A 15,152-nucleotide genomic window follows, 5' to 3' on the forward strand; every position below is an offset into this window, starting at 1 on the left:
GTGAGAGTAGGGATTTTTGGGCCCATATAGCATGTCCATTGATGTCATTTCTGCCTTGGATTTACTGATATGGCACTTCGTGGACCTAACAGTTAAAATTGTGATGATACAAAAAGTCAATTTTAGAAAGTGGAAATTAAGGAAATTTTATTCTTCATTTTACAGCTATTTATTTTGTAATGATTATACATGAAAAAAGGTTTTTTGGGTAACTGGGCATCACGTGACCAGCAATTCCAATGCCTTAAAGGTCCAGTGTGTAATATTTAGGAGGATCAATTGACAGAAATGCAATATATATACATAACTATGTTTTCAGTGGTGTATAAAGACTTTAAATAATGAACAGTTATAATAATAATAATAAACATTATTTTATAGGGCGCCTTTAAAAGCAGCTTCTCAAAGCACTGAATATAAAATCACAGTCCACAGAAAAATACAACAAATAAAAGTTAATAAGAACAAAAAACAACAACATTAATGATAAAAATAACTTTAAAACAATCATAAAAAGACATCAGCAGTAGAATGCAAGTTTTAAAAAGTGTGTCTTGAGAAGAGCTTTAAAAATGCCTAGAGTCTGGGCTTCCCTGAGTTCAGGAAGAAAAGAGTTCCAAAGTGAAGGAGCATAAACAGAAAAAGCCATAGATTCACCCATAGATTTGAGGTACGTTAGTGAGACAGTTAACAGATTACACTATGAGGAGCGCAGTCTGCGATTTGGGGTATAAGGGATTAATAAACCAGAAGTATTGCGGAGCCAAGCCATGTAGTACCTTGTATGTCAACATCATGATCTTGAAATTGACCCGGAACCTGACCGGGAGCCAGTGTAAGGACTTCAGAACAGGAGTAATATGGTCACGGCAGAGTTGCAGTTTGTTAATTGTGGTTTTATAAACTTTGGCTAAAACGGTGTTACAGTAATCCAGCTGTGTGACAACAAATTAATTAATCAACTTTTCAGAAACGAATAAATTTAGCATTGGGCGTAGTCTGGCTATATTTCTGATGTGAAAAAAGGATGCCTTCACAGTGCTCTGAACAAAAAAATCAAAAATAAGGCTGGTGTCAAAAATTACACCAAGGTTCCTCATCTTACTTTCGGTCTCTAGAACGGAGCCATCAACAAACAGTGGACAGTGGAGCCGCTTTGCAAATTTGATGACAGGAACCTATAAGCATAACCTCAGTTTTCCCACTGTTCAGGCACAGAAATAAGATATTGTTCATCCATGCTTTTATCTCAGAAATACAACCAGAAAGATAACAAGCATCAATGTCTTTACCAGATTTAGAATGAATGTAGATTTGGGTATAGTCAGCATAAAAGTGATAATGGAGGCCAAGTGATCGCAGGATATGCCCAAGTGGAGATATGTTTTTATTACCTTAGAATGAGACATTTCTATCAAGATGCACCGTGGCTCCACTTACATGGACGTCGCCATCTTGGCCACCATGTTTCTACAGTAGCCCAAATGGACAAACTGCTTTACAGACCACATTTCATCGCTACATTGAAAGAGAAGAAGAAGAAGAAAAAGAAGTATTAGTAGTTGTCTGGTTTGTTAGAAGTAAGAAAAGAATTTGGACAACTGGAGGAGCACACGTCTTATTTAGCACAAGAGTCAACAGAGCGTGTAGTTTCTCCTACCCACTTGCAAAGGGAAAGGTGAATGGTGACAGAGGCGTTGGTTGCAATTCAAAAACCTCACCACTAGATGCCACTAAAACTTACACACTGAACCTTTAACCAACACTATGAGCTCCTGTCTGCATTTCTTTCTTTCTAACCTTGAGCAGAAAAATGGCAAAAACATTGCTTCAAAATTTTAGGGAGCTTTTTGTGAACTTTTATTTATCATTTTCTTAGAAATTGCTGAAACATCCAGGAATTGTCTGTCATTTGGATTTCTCAGCTTTTACACATGATGCTTTGCTAACAACATCCACCATAAGTAGTCAAGTTTATTTATAAAGCACATTTAAAAACAACCAGAATTGAGCGAAGTGCTGGACAAGTTATACAATAAAAGACATAAAAATTAAAACCAGATAAATTAAAACAGGCCAAACAATTAATGACATACAGCAATAAGACAGAAATACAACACAGTTAGATACAAAATAGATAAATAAAAACACGAGTGCAGGTGCCCCTAAAAAGACTTAAGCAGAGACTTAAAAGTGAGAAAACAGAGAGAGTTTAGCTATGGTCCTTAAATGAAAAAAGAAAGATAACCCCTAAATTCCTAGCAAAGGGTTGTACATTAATGGACAGGGGGCCCAGATTTTTTGATAATTCCTCAATTGAGTTAGGGGAACCAAATAATATTACTTCTGTGTTGTTTTCATTTAGTTGGAGGAAGTTTATTGCCATCCAATGCTTAATATCATTTAGACAGTTGGAAATGGACTGTAAGGACTTTGAATCACCTTGCTTCAGAGGTACGTACAGCTGTGTATCATCAGCATAGCAGTGGTATAATACAGTATATTATGTTTACGGCGAATGGAGCCCAAGGGGAGCATATTCAAAGAAAATAAGATTGGCCCCAGGATTGAACCTTGAGGTACTCCGCATTTAATTGCTGCTGAAGAAGAGGAAATGTTACCAGTGTTAACAGAAAAGGTTCTATCTTTCAAGTAAGAGTGAAACCACTGTAGAACTAGTTTGTATGACGTGTTTATATTTTCGCAATGGCCAAGGCAGGGTGAAAAACCTGCCGTCATATGTAGGAAACCCTAGCTCCTTTCTCACCTCCACATGCCTGAGCAATCACGGCGTGAGGTCAGTGTCTATATCAGATTGGTGGTTTCATAAAGTTAAAAAATAGTCGGACACAGGCCTCTTAATTCTGACGTTGGAAAGGTGTGTGGGGAGGGGGTTTCCAGCTTATGACAAGCAGTTCTGATGGAGTATACTGGCATCTTAAACGAGGTAAGTTGAAACTGAATGGTTTTAAGAAGTCAGTGAGTGCTGACCTACACAATGACTTACGACACTTATGACCAAAGTAAGAAACAGTGTGTGCTGTCAAATAGGACCTAATCCCTGGCTAGAATCAATACTCACCTCTTTAAGCTAACCTGGCATTCAGCTAGCCAGAAGGACGGCCTGCTAGCCACTGCAGCCTACATCACCAACAAGCTAAAACTGTCGATTATTTTAACATTATGACTGTTCATCAATACAAAAAACACAGTTAAAATCTTCTTTGACATACATGGTAATTTATTCTTTCATTATTTGGACAAAGTTTGATAAGCAGACACAATATATGATGAACTGTGTACACCTGAACACAGTCAATTTTTACTCATTAGCTCCCCCACAGCCAATGTACTGTACATAACCACCTTTAAGAGAAAATAAAAGGAACATAGTGATTTGGGCCTTTTTAAGAATACATTCAGACAGAACCACGTTGGTCCAGAAAGTGGAGTGACCCAAGCTGCTGACTTGAAAAAACATACATGGGTATGGTCACAGTTTAAAATACAGGTATTACTTGAAATAAAATTAGCAATAAACTTTGACCATAGTAATATACTCTTCTGAATACTACTTTACTCAAAGTGCACGACAGTCTTCTGTTACTATGTCAGTATACAAACATTTTTCCTGCTCTGCAAAACAAGAAAAACACTGCAAATTCACCTCTGAGCAACAGCAGTGCCAGTGTGTGTGTTATGCTTAATTCTCAGTATTGGATATGTACCTGCTCTATTGCAGTCCTCAGCAGACGCTGATGAAAAATAGCCTCAGCCTGCAATTTCTTTATACCGAAAACACCAGCACCTGGCTGAAGAGTAAATGTATAGAGCTATTATCTAAACGACAAACATGTCGCTGGTGGGCTCTAATTTAGCTCTGAACTACAAAATCACACTGAGGAGCTCTCACAATAAAATACAGTGCTGTGTCTTCCTTATGCCTTATATAGGCGTGACTTCTGGGAATGTCATGTGGTGCGATATTGTATATGCTGTAGTGGGACTTACTCATGACCTCTCACTTCTGCACTGGTTTATATCAACCCATCGCATTTATGGTTGACAATTATTCATCCTACTTTAAAAAATCCACAAATATGGAATACTAAAACTACACACATTCATACAAACCTGAAAATATACTTTTACACACTCACACAGACATGCCATGAAATATATTGAGAGCAATCAAATAAATCACCTGTATAAACACATAGATACATACAGTATTTACCAATTATAAATTAACATTGTGCAAATAGTCATACATACTAGGTCAAGTTGAGTTCATTCTGGGAAAATGTTTAGCAACTGAATGAATGCTGTGCAGGAGGCATCCCTTCTTAAAAAATAAATGCAATGTATTCAGAAGCAAATGTACCACTGCAATAGACTAGAATGCTTACTGGAGAGGTTTTGTTCTACTTTAAGGGCGAGTTTTGTTCTTAGTGTCCACAGCCCCTGCAGACACAGGATAAGGCTGAATAATAAACACGTATGTAGAGTAACTGGGTGCATGCAGTCATTAGCACATGCTTTCTGACTTTTTGCCCTTTGCACAGTGGAGATACTGATGTGATGCCATTGTACAGCACGCATCCTCGGCGAATGATTCACCCATCTTCTTACTTAAGCTCACTAAATCTGCGCCATATACATGCATGGCAGCCTATATTTAACATCGCAAAAACACCCTTGTAACCAGAGATGACATGTTCTTTAGAGTCACAGTGTTGGAGTCATACTTTGTGTATTTCTGTCCTTGATTTGAGTGATTTCTGAGTTCCCCTATCAGCTTAAATCTCCGAGTGCACTACTGTGTCAAAGTTTAGAAAGTATGCCAAGGCATGAGTAAGACAACATCTAGATGGCTAAGGGAAAAGAAAACATATTTAATGGCACAGAATTGCAACTATTCCCCTTGAAAACACACCTGGCACAGCTGTAGCCCTCAACTATGGAGTCGGATCAGTCATAATATTAATGAATGCACACAGATGTATTTTGGGATATATATATATGTAAATGAATTTCTTAAAAAATATTTCTCATTATATATAAATGTAAAACAAATTAACAAATATAATGTACATATGAGGTTAACAAATGTATTGCTGATGCACACACAAAAACTTCTTGTTTTAAATAAATATAAATGAAGTCCAAAAATACATGGATTGGACATGGATTTAAAAGTATTTGCAATTTTAATCATAACATATTTGGGCGTTGATGCATTTATATATAAACTGCTGAACCAGCATTTACAAACTGTGGATCTGTCGATTCACAAAGGCAAGTGAAAGGAACAAAATCCATTTTTGAATCGAGCCACGGCAGGGCAATCTCAACAAACCACACAAAAAAAGAAGTGAAGCAGGTTGTAAATGCAGGTTCAACGGTTTTCTTATGTGTGGATTTATTTTACATTTATATATATACAACAATACATATTTTTGTGTGCACTGAAAAATGTTTTTGTAGAGTCATTAATATATAAAACATGAAATACATTTGTGAATCCTTCTGTTTGCATTCATTAATATTGAGACTGATCTGACTCCTGAAGTAAGTCAAGCGATGATACTATTAGCTTATTCATAACTCATCCCATCCCATCTCTTGACATGTTTTAATGCCTATATGTAAGCCAGGACTGACCTGGCGAGAGCAGCTGCCAATTTCCAATGGGGTAAGAGGTACAGTCAACAGTCTTTTTTTTCTGTACATTTTGATCAAAGTCAGTATAGACAAGAAACCATTTACAGAAATCAGAGCAATGCAAAAAAAAAGAGAAGAATTTTCCTCTGTTCCCTGTCAACTTGTTTGGTCTTCTTTGTGTATGCAGTTCAATGTCCATTTTGTCTTTAACCTCAAGTAGGCTACCACAAAATACACACAGACACACAGCACAAATTAAAGCAAGGACCAAGCAAGGATCCTGTGTCTTTTGTTGTTGCTGTTGTTGTTTCTCTTGTTTTGCTTCCGTTGATGCTATTTGAGGGTTTTTTTTTACATGGCTTGTCTGCTTTGATGCTGTTGTCACATTTTTCAACATGCAGAATTTTCTTTCACAATGTCTGACAAACATCAACAGAAATCCATTCACAAGGCTCACAGCAGATTAAACATCTCAGCGTGGATGTGCTGTATTATTCTCCATTCTCAGCCTGTGGAGAGGGCTAAATGCCGCTCAGTCTCCCAGTGTCACTGATCTCTGGGCAACGACTGCTCTTCACAGACACCCAGGGCAGTATTTCAGAGCCAGATGAGGGCTCAAGACCTTCCAACGTTCTTCATGAAGTTCTTGTTACCAGTGGCTTTTACAGGTGACTCTCCCTCTGACCCTCATAACCCTGCGCCTTGTCAGTAAGGCTGATGTCCTCCACTAGGGTACAGTTGCTGATGGTTCCCTCGTGCCGTGGAGATGCACACTGGCCTGCCTCCTTACTGTGGACCATACCATTGTGGCATCCAGCCACAAGCATATGCCTCTCCTCAGGGCTGCTGACCGGGGCAGAGTTTTTGGTGATGTCTGGGAGATGAGACAGTCGAGACACATGGTTCATCAGGCTGGCTGTCTTGGTGTTGGGGGTATTGCTGTAGGTGTGGCGGTATTCCTCCTCGATGTTCCGCCCTAGCTTCCAGCGCTTCCACTTCTTCAGGATCTCAGACTGCACCTGAGGAGAGGATGGAGAAGCTAGTAGATGTTTTTTATGTGATGAGGGGAGAAAAGTCTGGGATTGACCTAAGTGTTGAGGAGACTCACTTCTTTGTTGACAAAGCAGTACAAGATGGCCACCAAGAGACCCTGTGGAGACAGAGACAACCAATATTGAGTCAGTCCCCTAAATTGACTCATCACAGCTACAATGTTAACTCACACATTATTTTGACAAGCCATTGTTTACAGATTAGAAAACACGACTCAGATGCCACGTGAACCTTTTTAGTTAAATGGTGCAGTTTTTTGCCCTAAGACTAAACCACTCAGTGCACATCACATGCCCATTAGAGTTTCTTCTGTCTTAAACTGAAAGTCTTATGGCCGCACTTGTGGTCTTTGACATTGGGAATCTTAGTGCAACCTCTCTCTATCACTCTCTTAATCGAGGCAAGTCCCCTGGTGGATGCCTGTTATCTTGACATCTTTGTCCCCGTAGAAAAAAGGTCACCATCATTAAGTCACAGTGTGACACAGCCAGTTACCAGGGCAGACAGCACATTTCGTTAATGTAATCCCTCCTGGAATGGCACTTTGACAAGATGAAAGAACTACCTCTGTGTTTTGCTGTTAATTTAGTACAGCATGAATTTGAGATATGGATTTGATTAGGAGATAAATGTAATTCTCACTTCTACTTTATCTTTTTAAGTTAAGATTGACTCAAACATGTGAACAAAGACCATGCTTTAAACATTCTGTTTTTTTCCAATTTAGGCATGTCTTACCTCTTTATCTCCCTACCCTACCCTTTGTTTGTGAAAGAAATAATAGATGCTTTGGCTCAAGCGAGTCCAACCTGGAAGGAGGAAAAGAAGAGGTCGATGAAGAGCTTGGCAAGCCGTAGACCGATAGTGGCCTTGGTGGACTCGTCTGTCACAAAGATAAAGACCACCTGATGGATACCCAGCAGAGGGATCAGGGTTAGAGTCGACTTAGCCAACCTGAGATGGAGGGGATGAGAGACAAAGAGGCAGAAAGCACAGAATAAGTAGAGAGAATAATTATGTTAAGTGAAAATCTGCTTCAACGTTTGATCTCACCTGAATTTGTAATCTGTGTATCTCATTTGGTGCGCTCGAAGTTTTGACACAAGAATTTTGATAATATGGATAAAGATAAGGAAGTTGATCTGTGAAAGACAGAGACACCGGTTGATGGTTTGGACTGCATAACAAACAGATCTTGAAGGGTCATATTTTCTCACCTACACACAGTGATGTGCTGTCATGTAAATATTTTGGTATTATGTGCAAGGTTTTGAGACGCTGCCCAGCTGAAACTTCACTTGCCACCCCAAAACAATGGAGGTGTATGAAATTGAAAAATTACATTTGATAAACTCTACAGCAATGTGGCTTTCCAGAAACACAGCATAATCAACCCACTTCAAGCCTCCAAACCTTTCTACCTTTCTACTTTGTACTTTTAAGTACAAAACATGTTTTTTTGTGATTTGAGTGAACCGCCCCTTTAACATTATTACACACACACAAACACACACACACACACACACACACACACACACACACAGCAGAAGCACATTGTTATAGGGGAACCCTTTCACAGCAGCTGGTATTTCACAAAACGGTGGGTGTCCATCGGATGAAAATCACTTATGATGTGACCTTTTTGATTACAACTATGTTGTTAATTTGCAGCTTTTTGGAAGAAGAATGTGAAGCTGGACCTAATTTGTACATGCAGTTATTGTCCAGGAATTAACTGGTTATTATACATACAAGGCAATTTTTGCAGGTAGGTAAATTTGCTGAAATGAAGCAAAAGTTACAAGCCAAAGAACATGGTAATAAAGCACAAACAATAAATATAATTTCAACCCAACATCAGACCAGTATGTATGTACCACTTTGATGAATTTATTAGTATATAAAGGAATGTATATAAAGGTCATAATAAATTATGTATAATGGGAAAATAATATATGAGTACAGTACAACTGCAAGGTGACTAAACCCCAGATATAACCTCTAGCAAAATTAAAAGCACACTGTGGATTCTGTACAGCATCTATATACATGTGTGTTATTACATATTTACATAAACTTTGATGTTTGATGAATTATCTCAAAAGCAAAATTACATTCTTGCGTGGGTAGTCAAGCCCACGCAAAAATGTGACACACACACACACACACACACACACGTGTTTTCTACCGACTGTAGTTTTAGACTTCTGAACTTGAGCATTTCTTTATCAGGATAAAGGGGAAGCACTGAAATCGGAGCCAGCGCGCCCGTCCCTGTGACAACTCAAACACAGGAATTCCTGTGGGATACAGTCCACTTAGCAGGACAGGATTAATGCATGGAAAACACCTGGAAGTCTGTGTAACTGGCGTGACATAAGAGCCATGACAAATCTGACTTTTGTAAAAGCTCAGAACTGACCTTTGTAGAGAACACCTACAATAAAGGCCCTGGTCACAGCATGGGAAGGGAGGGAATGTAATAGTCAAAAAAATTAGGAGACAGCAACATAACATGGTGAAAGGCTAAATTACCACAACTGCCAGTAGTATCGGGGAACGGATGATCCACCAGTAATTCATGTTTATATTTTGGCCCCAGCATCTGAAAAGAAGAAGAAGAATTGAAAGAAAGACCAGTTAGAGACAACCAAAAATACCTCACATGCTTTCAAACAACATTCACTCATTTCACTCAACACATTTCATTACACTGCTTTGCAACTCCTGCAACAGCAGAAAGCTTTCCTCTCCCTGGCTGATGAAATGTGGGAGACTGATGGCCCATCATGGGTTTTTAATGAATTACATAACCATACAATGTGTCGGTGGTTTATAAAGTCCTGCCTTAAAAACCCTTTCACCCCTGTTTGCTCCTGATGTGTGTATGCTCGACCCTAACAGATTGCATAATAAAGTTTGGGTGCTGAATTTTAGCATGAAATATTGAAAACATGCCAACATGACTGCTATTCTGACCTCTTTCCATATTTGGCATCCTGCAGAAGATAAAATGTGTCTGTGTGAAATGTTTAATTGCAGCCAGCTCCTCGCGTGACTGACCGTGAGCTGCTGAGTATCAACACACACATGTTTTGTAGAAAGACCATCTGCCAACTTTTTTTCTCATATGAGGTGCTGTTCTGAGTGTGGAATCAATATGAATGAACTAAAATGTTTGTCTCAGTCTGATTGCAACTAGTGAGGGAAATACAGAAAGAGAGAGAGAGGGAGAACACAGTGGGAACTTACTCTTGATTTTCATATAGGTATTTAGCTACAACCCATGGCACAAGGAATATTAACGGGGTACCTGTAAAGAAATGAAAGCTGTCTAAATGCAAAACAATCATTTCATACACCAGTTTAATAGCCTTTTATATTTGCTCTGATTTAATTTCCTTTCATGCACCACATCATACCGCACATAATTACCTTGCATCCCCTAACTTGTAGACACACACAAACACAGACACCCGACAGACCAGCTCACCCCAGCCGATGCACAGGTAGATTTTGAAGTAGTTCCTCTCTGTAAACACTGTGATGACCAGGAGGTTGTGGAGGTAGATGCCTTCCACCAGCAGCCAGTAGCTGTTGGCCATGATGCTGTACTGCATCATCACCACCGCGATGCGACAGCTAACTGTTGTCTGCAAAACGACAGCAGTGGGGTTTTATTTATTTATTTTTTTAAATATCAAGCCCTCTAATGTTAAACATTGTTTAGTTGCGAGCGGTGTGAAATCAGTGCTGCAGCTGATGGGAGCACCTTCTGAATCAGGCTTTGCACAGACAGCCGTGAGATTGCACAACAGCAGCAACTTCAACCCCTAGTCTCATCCAGCTGTGAACCTAACACAGCACACAAACACAAGCGCTCTTCATCAACCCATATTGTTGACCCTCACCCCTTTTATGGATAATTACCTGCTATAATTATCTTTGTAGCTGTCATTACCCCCTTCACATGATTACCATTAGTACTTTCTACACATACAACTACTTCTGCCAATTTATTTACAGAGTTACTGTACTTTTATACAAACCATAATTATAGCAGCACATATTCCGCTCATATTGTTTGTACCGCCTTTCATATGGGTAGTTTTGTGTTTTATTATGTACATTATTTATAGGGTATACAAACAGAATGGCTGCATCAGATAATCAGCATGATATTGAGTAATTTGATGCAGACCCTTGTCTAGTTGCAGATCAAATATTTTTAATATTAAGATTATTATAAGACACCAGTTGGCAGGATTGTGCAGCTGTGAGTGGTTTCTTGTTTGCCACTGTTGCAAATTCTTTGGGACTGTAAAAAAAATCCTTCATTTGGGAGGAAGGTTAACCATTACATTTCAGCTTTTAAAATTTCAAAACTCTCCCCCTAATATCTCAAAATATAGTTAAGGTTTAGTAGACCTCATTTCGTCATTAACAGCTAAAAAAAAAGACAAAGCATGAAGTATTTAAGACAGTGTAATCAAATTTAAGTAATCATTTTCAATATCCACCAAAACACTAAATGCAATAAAGCAAAATTAAGTATTTCAAAATGTATGGTATTATAACAAAAAGGCTGAATGCCAACTATGACCTTTAACCTTTTACACCTTTTACTTTTTGTTAAGACACAGAAGAAAGTGAAGGAGGAAATGACTTTACAGCAGAGACAACATTTAGTATGATGAAAAACATTTGAACAGGATTGTTATCCTCTGCATATGATCTACTGTGCACTGGAAGTCTCATTTGTGACTATTCAGATCACCACAGACCTCATTGTTGACCAGCAGTTCCACTGGAGGCATTGATGCCTGGGGGAATCCCTGCTCCTGGTCTCTGCTAAGGTCCTGCGATGTGATGTTGGCCTCCAACAGAGCGTCTTTGATGAGGATGGACAGCGCTCGCAGGATGAAGGAGGCAAACAGATTCATGTGGATGTTGTTCCTCATGCAGTGCAGTTTCCTGATGAATGAGAGACAGCAATGGTTTTTCACTGTGATCATTCTGCATTTGCTAGCCAGTTTTATATTTAAAGAAATGGTTTGAGACTTTGGGAAATGTGGTTATTCAATTTCTTACTGCAAGTTAGATGAGGAAATTGATGCCACTCTTAAATCTGTACGGTAAATATGAAGCTACAGCCAGTAGCTGGTTAGCTTAGCTTACCACAATTTCAACTGAAAATAATTGTTACCTGAAGAATATGAGGATGCCAAGCGCCAACACCAAAGCCACCAGTGATAAGGAATAGCCGACTGTATACATGATCTGAATATGGCCATAGTACTCCTGCAAATGAAAACACATGCAAACACGTGGCCTTTAGATTTGCTTGCTTTATTTGAGAGTGTGATATGTGACAGGTCAATTGTTTGTTTTAGTTTTAATAGTGACATTGTATCTAATATGTGCCCTTTAAATTTGTTAATGCAAGCAAAATATTACTATTTTCTTCTTTGTTTTCTCTCTAAGTCTTAAGTTTTACAGAAAGAATCACAAGAGAGATATTTCTTACCAGACTTGGATCATTAGAGTCGCACTCGCTGGTATTGTTCGTAGTCACCCACTGGCCGTTTGCATCACATTCCTGATACAACATGCCGTGCTGAACTACACACACACACACACACAGACATGCACACACTCTGTGATTTACTCTGCATCAACATGACTGCCACACAGTGTCCATCTGCTAACCCAGATGTCTCTTACCTTTATGGTACCATGGCAGATACCACGGACACGACACACTGACAGTTGTGTTGGGGAGTCCATCAGGCCAACAGGCATAATTGTCAAAAGTCCTGTTGCACACAAGGCCTGGGAATAAAAAATATGAAATATGAGATTTTAGATATAGTGTGTAAAAATTCCAGGCCATAAAATCTATCTATGGCCATAAAATCTATCTATGGCCTGGATTGGTCTAAGTCATAGAATACAGTAACATGTCTTTGATGTGATGGCCACTGGTGGCCATTATGGCATCTATACACATCATGGTCTTTCAGCTTGACTTCAATATATGAATTCGAAGTCCTCCATCGATGGCCTTCTGCTTATACCAGACCTTTCATCTTCTGTAAACTGTGCTGGCTTTTATGGTACACAGGTGGATGTCCAGGTGAATAAAGTGGTCTGTCCTTTCTCCTCTACACCTGCTAATTTGCTCTTGCTCTCATGGGGTGACAGGAAGGGTATATGAGTGATGCGGAGTGGTATGATTTTGTGTGCAGTGTGCAGGGAAGCGGCCTTTTTGAGATCGTCAGTGTTCTCCGTCTCTATTCACACAACAGACTGTAATGCAACTGAAGGGCTGCATTCGCCCTGTAGTTAAACACTCTGTTGATGGACCTCGTTTTCTCTCAGCGTGAGCAGAAAGCTGAGTATGCGGTGCAGCAAATAAAAAACTGGGAGCGGCTGCAAGCAGAGTGATTATACGGGAGTGGAAATTGCTACCGCTCCATAGTCTGGTGACGGTGCGACCTAACCATTACCTGCTCTACTACATTACATTTTTTACACTGCACTACAAAATACTGATTTTCTCTGTAATGTGAATGCAAATTATATGAAATGCATCTTTCACATTTACCTTATGGGAAATATTGTTGGAGCACATAAAGCTTATTATAACTAGTTTATTATAATGTTGTGCTTTGTTGTTTCTCTGGATAATAATGTGACCCTGATGCCTACAAGTTTTGTGTAGTTAAAGATAAAATCAACAATCTTATTTTAACAGTGGCTCACATGAGTACTTGCCCTGGTATGGAACAGGTGTTTCACTGAACCAGAAGTTAATTTCTGTCCTGGTGTTGGGGTACACAGACTCTGGCAAGCCTTTCTTTTGGAGATTGATGTAAGCCACCAAGGCTTGGGGGCAGTGTTGTTGAGAGTGAGGGGCAGCAGCAGTCAGTGGTCTATGCAAGTCATGGACTTCAGCCATCAGAGTGTAACGTGGGAAATTACAGTACCATGAAACTGGAACTGTTGGGGTTGAAGTGGGCAGTTACTGATTGTGTATCGCCCTGGCATCAGATGGCCTTAAACACCACTCCACAATGCTTTATGTTGCTCCATATCTGCTGTATGTGTAATGGTAACAAGGGACTATATCAACTGGAATCAAGAAGGTGATAATACGCCAGTGTGTTTGTGGCTTGTTTCCGCTGCCCCCAGGTGGCCAAAAAAATTTGCGGATTTGAACACTGAAAATGAGTCAAAATATGTTCCACTCACCAGTGCTTGGTGGATCCCGGCTATTGTTTCGATCACACTCCTCCATGTACAATTTCCAACTCTCCTTTAGCTTATCCAGAGTAGCAGCCGGAGACACCTACGGTAATAGTGGAGCACATAAGAGCAAAATGCAACAAATATGTACCCTAGGAAGATCTGTGATGTAGTGTATGCAGGCGGGCAAAAACAATGGTCCGAATGTGGGCTTCACACAAAACATGGAGCCAAAATTGGTGCATTAACTAGAAAACTTGTTATAGGTCACTTCATATATACAGTAGCTGTAAACAAGCCATCTCAAAAATGGGGATATATTGGGGGGGGGGTATGTTTATGTGCCTATTTGAATGTGTGTGTGTGTGTGTGTGTGTGTGTGTGTGTGTGTGTGTGTGTGTGTGTGTGTGCTCGCTCGGGACCCACCTGGATGTTGCAGTAGAGAATGAGCATTGACAAAAGGAGGAACAGCCGTGACATCCCTTATTGCTGCTGTTGCTGCCGGGATGGAATACTGCAGGACGGGGAAGGGTTTTCACCTCATAAGGGGGGGTTTATCTACACTCGCCACACTGCCTGGATGACACAGAGACAAACAATCCATCAAAGCTCATTGCAAACACTCAATATTACCTCATCTCAACTTGGCTGTGCAGAGCAAGAGGACCAAAACAGTAAAAGGCTCATTACAATTACACCAAGATTTGAAGGCATACAAAAGTAACATTAAGAGAATATGTCAGTGTAACTTATCCTGAACAGGCTCAGTTAATATGGGGGGAATCCATTGTGAATCTGACCAGTACATTTCCATCCTGGACATTCATTTACACGAAGCATAGCCACGGTTAGCAAGGTGTACAGCTGTACGATGCAGCTGAGATAGACTACCCAGAATTAGACTGTTCAAAACATTGAGCATGGGACCAGTGACATAGCTGTGGCTCAGCAGAGCTACACTCGTTCAATGACTCACAGTTGGCTACTGTCCACCTTCATCTTAAAGCCTCCCAGTGTTTGATTTACGTGTTTCACTTACCTGTGTATCAATTGACGCAAACTCCCTTGATTTGGTTGAAGCCGGAGAACGGAACGAAATCTGAAACGTTTCTGCAAAAAACACCTTGACCATGGAAACATTTTTGGCTAAAACGTTTCAAATTCCATTCTGTTCCAGTCTCGTGGCA

At 39.8% G+C, this 15,152-nt stretch overlaps 1 protein-coding gene across 2 annotated transcripts in view; it reads right to left on the reverse strand.

Moving 5' to 3' along the window:
• Positions 1-3,218: 3,218 nt before the first annotated feature.
• Positions 3,219-15,152, reverse strand: part of gcgra (glucagon receptor a) — a 38,719-nt gene continuing 26,785 nt past the window's right edge. For both annotated transcript variants that reach the window (XM_038702401.1, XM_038702404.1), the window contains exons 2-14: positions 14,392-14,541; positions 13,972-14,068; positions 12,442-12,549; positions 12,245-12,339; positions 11,924-12,018; positions 11,502-11,691; positions 10,211-10,370; positions 9,970-10,030; positions 9,253-9,322; positions 7,771-7,859; positions 7,527-7,671; positions 6,773-6,814; positions 3,219-6,683 (exon numbers count right to left, since the gene is read on the reverse strand). In XM_038702401.1, coding sequence (XP_038558329.1) covers positions 6,327-6,683; positions 6,773-6,814; positions 7,527-7,671; positions 7,771-7,859; positions 9,253-9,322; positions 9,970-10,030; positions 10,211-10,370; positions 11,502-11,691; positions 11,924-12,018; positions 12,245-12,339; positions 12,442-12,549; positions 13,972-14,068; positions 14,392-14,445 — 1,563 coding nt within the window. In that variant the 5' untranslated portion in view covers positions 14,446-14,541 and the 3' untranslated portion in view covers positions 3,219-6,326. The remainder of the gene's footprint in view (positions 6,684-6,772; positions 6,815-7,526; positions 7,672-7,770; positions 7,860-9,252; positions 9,323-9,969; positions 10,031-10,210; positions 10,371-11,501; positions 11,692-11,923; positions 12,019-12,244; positions 12,340-12,441; positions 12,550-13,971; positions 14,069-14,391; positions 14,542-15,152) is intronic.

Source organism: Micropterus salmoides, unplaced genomic scaffold (assembly GCF_014851395.1).
Source record: "Micropterus salmoides isolate LMB-PRFRI ecotype aquatic unplaced genomic scaffold, ASM1485139v1 Ms_hic_scaffold_10, whole genome shotgun sequence".
NCBI lineage: Eukaryota > Metazoa > Chordata > Actinopteri > Centrarchiformes > Centrarchidae > Micropterus > Micropterus salmoides.